The sequence below is a fragment of the Galleria mellonella genome, unplaced genomic scaffold (genome assembly GCF_026898425.1).
Source record: "Galleria mellonella isolate WM207_F2 unplaced genomic scaffold, CSIRO_AGI_GalMel_v1 utg116, whole genome shotgun sequence".
Taxonomy (NCBI): Eukaryota; Metazoa; Arthropoda; class Insecta; order Lepidoptera; family Pyralidae; genus Galleria; species Galleria mellonella.
The window spans coordinates 3,917,815-3,928,761 of record NW_026441978.1 but is presented as its reverse complement, the minus strand read 5'-3'; the positions used below and the strand labels follow the sequence as shown (position 1 = coordinate 3,928,761).

Sequence of the window (10,947 nt, the reverse complement as noted above, 5' to 3'; positions counted from 1 at the left end):
TTATTACATCAACCATATTGTAGGATAATAGGATTTATTATATTACCTGTATACCTACTGTAATAATTAATTTCTCATTTTATAATAATTAATACTAATATACAAAATTGAATTATAATTATAAACAGACTTTTTTTATACAACTTAGAATGGCAAACAAGCTGACGGCCCACCTGATGGAAAGTGGTAACCGTCGCCTATAGACATGAGCAGTACCATGGACATAACAGACTATACTGTTTCGCCCATGATACCCCCCATGCGTTGCCATTCCTGAGGACTCAGATGTTATTCCTCTGTACCCTGTGAATTCACGCCATATCCCACCCTTTAAACCGAAACACAGCCATGCAAACACAACTGAAACACGAATAGGACAGAGGTACCCAAGCAATCGACTTTTGTACAACGTCTCCCTCTGGCAAGACTAATTAGTTCCACTACTTTTAGCTAATGTTGAACGTATAACACGTACTCCATGCGATAAAACACATGCAAAAAATAACCAAAAATATGTTTATGCCGTGAAACTACTTATGAAATGAATTTCATTGTATTTTTCTAAAAGTATATTAATTTTTTCAATTTTGTTGAGATACTGTACAACTGAAGCCAAAATGTTTTTTTTTCACAATACCTAATTATACCTGAACCTTAATCATTAAAAATTAACGAAAAAACCTCACTTTCACATTTCAAATAAAATTTTAGTCTAATAAATAGATGGCGAATACGTGATGTTTTGACAAACAAACCGACAAAGATGTACCACTGCATTACGTAAGCAGATATAGATTATTCATGTTATTTAGTGATACGCCAACAGACCAGTTTTTGTACGGAATCTTATCAGAATCATGTTACAACACAGGCACGACGTCAACTTAGCGATTTATAATTTTATTATAATATTTCTTAAATAGTGCACGATGTCTTTTATTGGGAAAAAATACAGGAGGGTGCGGTGTGAAAATATTGAGGAGTTGCTAAAAGCGGCAAGTGAGTTTTGTACGATATTAAGTTTGTGTAAGTGTGTCAGTGTATGTAAATTCAAATGTTATTTAGCGTCGAGTGTTAACTGTTGTAATTGTCACATGTTTTTTCTTAATTGACTTCTAGTAAACAGTTTTAGTTTTATTGTTTTATCGATATAAAAGTGCTTAATGTAAGTGTGCAATTTGTAAATGATTTTGTATTAAAAAAAAAAACTAATTTTTTTATTAAAAAATAATAATTATCATCTTCATATTGTTTATGGCAAGTAAAAAAAAATATTCCGAGTGATATCCTATTAATTTCTCTTGGTTTTAAGTTTATTTTTATTGTGCAAAATAATTCGTACATTATCTGTAGAGTTAGATAAGTTATAGTTACGTGATTATATATTTGCCTTCAAATTTATTGAATAGCTTAATTTAGTGTTGTTGACAAATTAGTTTACTACACAGTTAAAAATTAACTGTCGAATATATAATATATAATCGGAGCATTTATTGGTTTACGCACGTCAACTAAGCATTGACGTATTTGATATTAATTCCGCTTAAAAAAGCGAATATTTTAAGGTTATAAAATATAATAATTTGATTACAATTTAAAGTCATAACCGCGTACTGCATATTTTTTTAATGGGTGATAATGGAATGGTAACCCCACCTATGCAGGGGGGAAGGAATTGTTAGTAATGCGGATTATCAGTCCCATTGCTAATAATATACCCTTACAGGTCGACCTCCCCGTGGTCCCCCCTGGAAACCATCGTGCTGAAATCTAAGTGTGTTTATCACGATGGGCTAACTCGCCTGTCTTTTCATCCTCACCTATCATCCCTCACTGGTGCCCTGTCAGCGTATACCGTTAGCGCAGGTGGGTTTACCATTTCATTATCAATTATGAAAAAAAAAACCACCTATGCCAACAGTATACGCTGGAGAGGTACCAGTGAGTGATAATAGGTGACGACGAAAGTAGATCAGTTAGCCCATCGTCACGAATTTCACTAGAATTAATGACGAGGGTTTCCAAAGGGAACTGCATGGAGGTCGACCTGATAGGGTGTATTACTGGCAATGGGTCAGTTAGATCCCATTACTAACAATCCCTTTCACCCCAATAGAGCTTATTTGACGCCCTATAGCACTCAGTAGTAATGAAAAAAGGAGAAATCATGTAAATAGGTGTTCAAATGATGAACAGGATAATGCTGGGAAAATCTAAGACGAGGTGTGGTTTGATCCACATCTTTTGTGTGCGCAGAGGGAAATCGCAAGACATTGCCCGCGACGCAGGGCACACAGCAAAACTACGTCGACCCAGGGTGCAGCTCTGCGTTTTGTAAAGATTGGAAACCAGACCCGACTAAAGGTACGTCGGTTCACTTTTTATATGAACTATTATTAAATATTAATTTTTATGTTAATAGATACAAAATTCAAAAGTTTCTCTGTCCCTAAAAACCTTAATCGGACAATTTTTTTTTTAATGGGTGAAAATGGTATGGTAACCACGCCTGCGCTAACGGGATACGCTGGCGGAGCACCAGTGAAGGGTGATAGATGAGAATGAAAACAGGCCAATTAGCCCATCATGATGAATTCATCAGGAATTAACCATGATAGTTCCCAGGGGGAACCGCGAGGAGGTCGACCTGGTTGGGTATATTGCTAGCAATGGGATTCTCAGTCTCCATTACTAACAATCCCTTTCCCCCTAATCGGACAATTACAAACACTAACCGTGAAGCAGCTGTGTTTGCATGGCTGCATTTCGGTATGAAGGGTTGGATATGACGTGAATTTACTGGGTACAGAGGAATGACACCTGAGTCCTCAGGAATGGCAACGCATGGGGGGTATCTCGGGCGAAACAGTATACTCTGTTATGTCCATGGTACTGCTCATGTCTATAGGCGACGGTTATCAGTTTCCATCAGGTGGACCGTCAGCTTGTTTGTCATTCTAAGTTGTATAAAAAAAAAATCATAATGAGATAATATTGTTATCACTTCGAATTGACGTCATAGGTCTTAATTTGAATTTTTTATGCCTTTTTTAAAAAACAGATTCAAATTCTATTCTAGGACCCAATGAGAATTTAATACGATTGCTACAGTACAGTGCACCCATTTTCTACTTTACAAGGATTGATGACACAACGCTCCAGCTCACCGTACAAATGGATGACGTAGTACGATCACATAGCTTCAAGTTGGATGAAGAAAACGAGTTCCAAAGAAGAGATGGCTCTAAGGTATATCACGTGCGAATCGCTCACAATAATTATTATTATAGACAATAGATTCATGTCATTAATCATTAACAAAATCAAAAGCAATCAATAAATTAGCATTCATTATCTTACATGAATCTAAACATTAGGTATTATTAATAAAAAAATTCAGTCATTAATATGAATTTCAAACCCTTTTTTTTATTTAGGAAAAATATTGAGTACTTATTTTGAATCAAAGCCTTTTGCATTTATTTGAATGTTTATTTGTAAAATACTAACCACATAACAATGGGGGGAAAGGGACTGTTAGTAATGGAGACTGAGAATCCTATTGCTAGCAATATACCTAACCAGGTCGACCTCCTCGCGGTTCCCCCTGGAAACTATCATGATCAATTCCTGATGAATTCATCATGATGGGCTAACTGGCCTGTTTTCATTCTCATCTATCACCCTTCACTGGTGCTCCGCCAGCATATCCCGTTAGCGCAGGGCTACTATACCATTTTTACCCATAAAAAAAAAACCACATAACAATATTAATTCTCGAGTTTGTCTTTTGTGCACACGCGTCTTTTCTGAAAGTCTTAACCTAGCTAGTGCTTTTGACAGTTCACCTGTCGTCGCATTACTCTTTTTTTTTATTTATGGAATGGCCACAGATATATTCAACAGTAGTTCTGTAATAACTAGACATATGGACACGCTGTCTCTCTCTCTCTCTTTCTTTCTTCCTGATTCCAACATCGTGATTTCATCCTTATCTGTAATTACTTACTGGTATCACGCTGGTATATACCGATAACGTAAGGATACGATTCCACTTTCATCTCATGAATAAAATCCTTTTAATCATTTCTTCTGTACATTGATTATCTGAAAGATATTGCTTAGTAATAAGATAGCTGTTATCCTTCATTCCACAGCCATTCTGTCAACTATGTAATATAGGTGTAATATTATTTACATAAGTAAGATACAGTATACTTATTTATTCACATGAACAAGACAAGCTACGACTATATTTTTATAAGTACCTATTTAATAATTACAGATAAAAGTCAAATTCACATTGGAAAGTGAAAACGTTTTAAAACAAGAGATCAAGCAACTAGACGGAACATTAGCCTATTTCACGAGGGAATTCGGCGATAAAGAAACAAAAATGGTAAGTGTATTTTATTTTTTATTTTTACGTTTTCCAAAAAAAACAGTATCTCAGTTTATCTGTTTTTTTTTTTGCCTGAATATATTGCTAATATATAATATATATAATTTTACATTATTTTTTACGGACTTTTAAAAAGAGATTTTCACGTGGTTTATAATTTTTTATATTTGTTTGAACCTTAGAACTTTATCATTTATAAATTGATTTTTTTTTTTTTATTTAAAAAGATATATTTTCAGATTAGTCCCACAGAAATGTTATCAAAATCAGTAGTGTAGTTTTCAAATCGAAATAACAGATTTTGCCAGGTTAAGGTCGGTTTCTTGGTTTTTAATTTTTTAAGCAAAATATATTTTTTTTTTTATATCTAAGAATGGCAAACAAGCTGACGGCCCACCTGATGGAAAGTGGTAACCGTCGCCTATAGACATGAGCCATGGACATAACAGAGTATATTTCACCCATGATACCCTCCATGCGTTTGCCATTCCTGAGGACTCAGATGTTATTCCTCTGTACCCTGTAAATTCACGTCATATCCCACCCTTCAAACCTAAACACAGCCATGCAAACACAACTGCTTCACGGTAGAAACACGAATGGGACAGAGGTACTCGACTTTTCTCGAGAGGCAATCGACTTTTGTACAAAGTCTGCCTCTGGTAAAATTATTAAAATACTAAGTAAAACCTATAATCACTTAAATCTCTTTAAAACTGCTTACTGTTGGCTTACTTATCTTTGTTAATAATAACTCAAGTGGTGACCATCTGTATAAAACTTTCCATGACATTAAGTTACTTTTATGTTATCAATTAAGTAGCAAAATCATAACAATTGTGGGCAAAAGGACTGTATGCTGGTATGGAAACACGGTGTTTTAGAAAGATAATATAATTATATTAAAAATATACAAAGCAAACCAACGGAGCAAAAATGCGAACGAAACAAAACCTAAACTGACACACACTTCAAATTATAAACAAAACATCTTTTTAATAAAATTAAATAAGAAACTGAAAAGGTGCGTCGTGCACAACAATATTATTATTTGTAGTATTTTTCTAGATAGATCATTCATCAGAATGAATCCTTAAAAAAGTAATGTTTTTTTTTTTTCAGACAATAAAACTGGAAGGTATAGACGCGGAAGCGGTTATATACTATGAAATTGTAGAATAAGTACGTATTTATCAATTAGGAAATAAGTATATCATTAAATGAGTATATATGTTACTTCAAGACTTTACTACGATATGTTATTTTTTTTAAAAAAGTCGTAATTAAATAATTTCTATTCATCATCATCATATCAGCCGTTAACCGTCCACTGCTGAACAAAAGCCTCCCCTTTGGGGGGTTTTGCCAGTAGTTGCCACGCTTGGCAGGCGGATTGGCAACCACAGTCAGGTTTTAAAAGGGACGCTACTGGATGGGCCCTTGCCATCCCTTAGTCGTCTTTTACGACACCCACGGGTCGTAAAAGACCAAAGAAAAAAGACTAAAAGACTTTTTTAGAAAAAAGGGGGTGGAGTATTCTATGCCGGGACTGCACGGCCATTATTATTATTGCTTGTAAAAATATAAGTTTATCTTACTAGTATTTTTGTAATAAAGTTAATGTTGTCTCAAGTTAAATTACCTTTTATTTTGTCATCATCTTCATTTCTAACTTTTTTTTTTTATACAACTTAGAATGGCAAACAAGCTGACAGTCCACCTGATGGAAAGTGGTAACCGTCGCCTCTAGACATGAGCAGTACCATGGACACAACAAAATATACTATTTCCCCCATGCGTTGCCATTTCTGAGGACTCAGGTGTTATTCCTTTATACCCAGTAAATTGACGCCATATCCCACCCTTCAAACCGAAACACAGCCATGCAAACACAACTACTTCACGGTTGAAACACGAATGGGACAGAGGTACCCAAGCAATTGACTTTTGTACAGTCTCCCTGATTTATAAATAATATAAACGTTTATTATTACTGCTTTGATTTCTATTTTGCACTACTGCTGCCCACTCACTACATTCTTTATATTATACTTATTAATCATTATTATTTTACTTTTTTTTCCACTGCGTTAGGTTGACTGGAAGAGATCTCTTTTAGAGATAATTTCACCTTTGCTTACGTTATTATTAATTGTTATTAATACCATATGTTTTAGTGCAATCAAGAATAATTATATAATAATTATTATTTTTCAAACTTCTGAAATCCACATGTACAAAGTAAAAATTTATAAATGGGTATATAATATTTCTATTGTAGGTAGTATATTCATTTATTTTAACATCCATTGTATAAGTAGGTATTTTATTTATAGTATATGTATTTATGTAATATTTTATTATGTATCTTAATATTTTATTTAACTATATATTTGTTTATGTACACTAAATATTAATAGTTGTAGCACTTCAGCTGCCCGCTAACAACATGTTTTCTAACTGCATTGGGTTGACTGGATGAGATCTCTGTCCACCCTTGCTCACAATATTTATAAATGCATTAACAATGTAATTTACAAGTGCAATAAAGAATATATATATATATATATATATATATATATATATATATATATATATATATATATATATATATATATATATATATATATATATATATATATATATATATATATAAATGGATATAATATTAAAAATACAAATGTGATTACCCACCACTTATCACTGTAATATAATCACGAACGTCATCAAATGAAATGTATGCATAAGCATGACACTTGCATTTTTATATTTCCAGATAAATATTTGTCGTTCAATGTTTTTGGGGGAGTCATTGCAGTTCTTTGAAGCACATGTACAGAGATAACGTTTATCGTATCAGTTGTATTATTGTCAAGAGTTTAATCAAGGGCATAGCGGTAGAATTCGGGAGGAATGGAGCTGAAGCTAGATGAGAAAACCTAATAATATCATTTTATCATCATCATCATCATCAGTCATTATCTGTCCATCGCTGAACATAGGCCTCTCTTATGGCAGACATAAAGAACGGGGCCGTTCCTTATGGCAGTTTACCATTGGGGGGATTTTGCCAGTAGACAATTTCAATTGACGTTTATTATTATTAAATTTATTAACACAAAGTATAGTATTCTTACTCCGTTACCACGGGGGGGGGGGGGGGGGAAGGGATTTTTATTAATGGAGATTGAGAATCCCATTGCTAGCAATATACCCAACCAGGTCGACCTCCTCGCGGTTCCCCCTGAAACTATCATGATTAATTCCTGATGAATTCATCATGATGGGCTAACTGGCCTGTTTTCATCCTCATCGATCACCTTTCACTGGTGCCCCGCCACCGTATCCCGTTAGCGCTGGCGGGGTTACTATTCCATTTTCTACCAATAAAAAAAAAACTCCGTTACCACATGGATAAAACATGTTCCCTACACACACAATAAAATAATCCCCGTACAATTGCCTTTCTCTTGTCGATGACGTAAGAGTCAAAAAGCTAAGGGTACCAACTGAAAGGTCAGTTGTCCATTCCGAGTGACCACCGCAACTATCGTATATCACCCGTTAACTGTGAACAGTGACAGTAATTAGAACAAGACGACATTGGCACGACTTGATTCGATTGTAAAAACATAATTATTAAAATTTAACCTGTATTTTACGTGTATTGCGATCAACTTCAATAACAAGGATGTACTTACTTAATTCGATAGTTTATTTTCAAAAAGAAGGAAGTTCTCGATTCGATTGTATTTTTTTTGTTTTATATTTGTTTCCTCATAACTAAACCGTCAGTTCTAAATCGATTTAGAAAAATTTTTTTCATCGTCAATTTTGTTTGTACGCGACGTTTTCGTCAATCTTTACCAACGATTTGAGTATTTATTTTTTCTAATTGAATGGGTTTACTCCCTTATTAGTCACACAATATATTTATCAAGATTAAATAAAATGAAATGAGATATATTCGTTAAAACATAACTGTAGTCTCTTAGCTAATATAAGTATTATAATTTTAAAAAGTTACAGTAGTTGTGGTTTTAGAACTGGGCTCCTAAATAGGTTAATATAATTTAACATGTGTTAAGGGGCTACAGCGCCAACCCCTTTTAATAGGGGGGAAAGGGATTATTAGCAATGGAGTTTGACAGCCCATTGCTAGCAATATGCGCTATTAGGTCGACCTCCACGTGGTTCCCCCTGGAAACCATCGTGTACAATTTTTGTTGAATTCGTTACGATGGACTAACTGACCTGCTTCATCCTCATCTATCATTCTTCACTGGTGCCCCGCCGGTGTATACCGATAGCGCGGATGGGGATACCATTCCATTATCACCCATTAAAAAAAATCTTTTAGTATTATTAAAGGATAAATAGATTAAAGGTACTGCACGAAACAATAACATTAATAAATAAATTATTAATAAAAACTGATAATAATTTTATTATAAACGTAGGCAAACACGTGAGAGGTACTGTGGGTGACACATTGTTTTCTTTAATACACAGTATTGTTCATGTTAAGTAAATAATGAGATACTAAAGAGATACTAAGGATATTCACCTTTAGTATCTTTAGTAGTAATAGTAGATATTATCTACCAAAGAGCTGAGTTATTTTAAAGTATTTTAGAATGATATTATTAGACATCAACATGGTCAAATCGAAATCGTTAACATACGAGTACTATGAAGTATTCTACAAGAGAAACTGAGTATTTCTACCAAAGATATATATATCTAAAAACAACAAAGAAAGTTCGAGTCTCCCATACTGGAGAGAAAAAGATAAGACCATACTTCAAAGTAGGTATGGACAATATGATGGTGACTTAGGATCCCAGAAGCTATATCTCATTTCCATAATTAGATTCCAAATTATAGCTTTTTTAAGGATGATAATGAAATAGTAACCCCGCCTGCACTATCGGTATACATTGGTGAGGCACCGGTGATAGATGACAGGAGACGATGAATGCAGGTCAGTTAGGCCATCGTGACGAATTCCACAAGAATTAACTACAATGGTTTCCAGGGGAAACCGCGTGGAGATCAAACTGATATGGTACATTGCTAACAATGATGCTGTTTTTTTTTTTAATGAATGATAATGGAATGGTATCCCCTCTTGCGCCATCGGTATACGCTGGCGAGGTACCAGTGAAGGATGACAGGTGAGGATAAAAAGGCAGACCATCGTGACGAATTCCACTAAAATTAACCACGACGGTTTCCAGGAACCACATGGAGGTCGACCTGATAGAGTATATTGCTAGTAATGGGGCTATTTGGCTTCATTACTAACAATCCCTTTCCCCCCATAATGATGCTGTTAGACCCCATTATTAATAATCCCCTGACCCCCTATTTAGATATAGCAGTGTGTCACGAAGTATTGAGAAGGATAAGAGGTAGAATTGGTGAGACACGATGTGTCAGGGATGAACTGTAGAAGGTATAAAGGGTGACGGGCATGAATGGTAAACAAATATTGGATAATTGAATAGGCAGCCTACATGAGTAGGGAAACAATACGACGATGGCGTAATTAACGGACTATTTATAATCAGGTACAAACGTATGTAAAGCTTTAACTTACCTGCAATATTAATGTATTAACATAATTACTTCACCGCGCACGCTCATTCGACTTGAGCCCCTCCTCCTATTGTTTATAGATATCGGCCATTATCTATGGACTAGCTATGACAAACGCTCGTACCGCCACCACGTTACACATTGCGATAATATTTAAGCAATCTCTTAAGTGATCAAGTACAAAAACCGGGTACTTGCAAAAAATTACTTCTGAGACCTGTACACTAGTTAATATATAATTGAATTTAATCAAATTAACAACCTTTTTAAAAATTAATAGATTTCTTTATAACCCAAGGTGTTAAGTACACCTTAATGATAAGAATCCAATGTCTTCTGAAGCCAATTTTAATCCAAATTCACAATTCTAAGTAAAAAAACAACTTTCTAATCTTCACTCTTCAAGTAATAACTAAGAACTTTAAGGGTATGCATTAACATGAATAAATAGGAATAAAGCCAAGTGAAATAACAGGAATTAACTACTATGTTTCCTAGACAGATCTCATAAAGATCGACCTAAAATAGTATACAGAGACGGATTAAATGTCCTACGACCTAGGCAAGCACCTTATCGGCGGCCCTCTAGCGGGGCATTTAATTTATATTATAAATTTAAACAAATACTAGTATTAGTAAATATTGATCACTAAATTTATGAATTATTTATTTAATACCTGATACTAATCACATTCAATGACAATCGTTAAAAAAAAAATTGAGGTTTCTGCGTCTATATTTTTTCTTGCAGAACTGTCAATGACGTCTTAAAGATAGCAATAAATTTGATTCGATATTATGTATATTAAAGAATTTATTTATTTATTATATACTTTATTACACCATTGTCTGTAAGCGACGGTTATCACTTTCCATCAGATGGGTCGTCAGCTTGTTAGCCATTCTAAGTTGCATAAAAAAATAAACCAATATTACAGAACTTT

At 34.3% G+C, this 10,947-nt stretch overlaps 1 protein-coding gene across 1 annotated transcript; it reads left to right on the top strand.

The window, feature by feature from the left end:
- The first annotated feature begins 832 nt into the window (after positions 1 to 832).
- Positions 833 to 6,040, top strand: LOC113512095 (uncharacterized). The gene is made up of 5 exons (XM_026895874.3): positions 833 to 999; positions 2,257 to 2,364; positions 3,080 to 3,249; positions 4,286 to 4,399; positions 5,525 to 6,040. Exons 1-5 carry the CDS (start codon positions 930 to 932, stop codon positions 5,582 to 5,584), a joined length of 522 nt encoding a protein of 173 aa, XP_026751675.1. The 5' UTR covers positions 833 to 929; the 3' UTR covers positions 5,585 to 6,040.
- Positions 6,041 to 10,947: the final 4,907 nt, after the last annotated feature.

Excerpts from the sequence above, each read along its gene's own strand:
- LOC113512095 (XM_026895874.3), top strand. The coding sequence starts at position 930 with ATGTCTTTTATTGGGAAAAAATACAGGAGGGTGCGGTGTGAAAATATT. Across the intron at positions 2,365-3,079 it reads GAAACCAGACCCGACTAAAG|GACCCAATGAGAATTTAATA; the intron begins GTACGTCGGTTC and ends ATTCTATTCTAG. Across the intron at positions 3,250-4,285 it reads AAAGAAGAGATGGCTCTAAG|ATAAAAGTCAAATTCACATT; the intron begins GTATATCACGTG and ends TAATAATTACAG.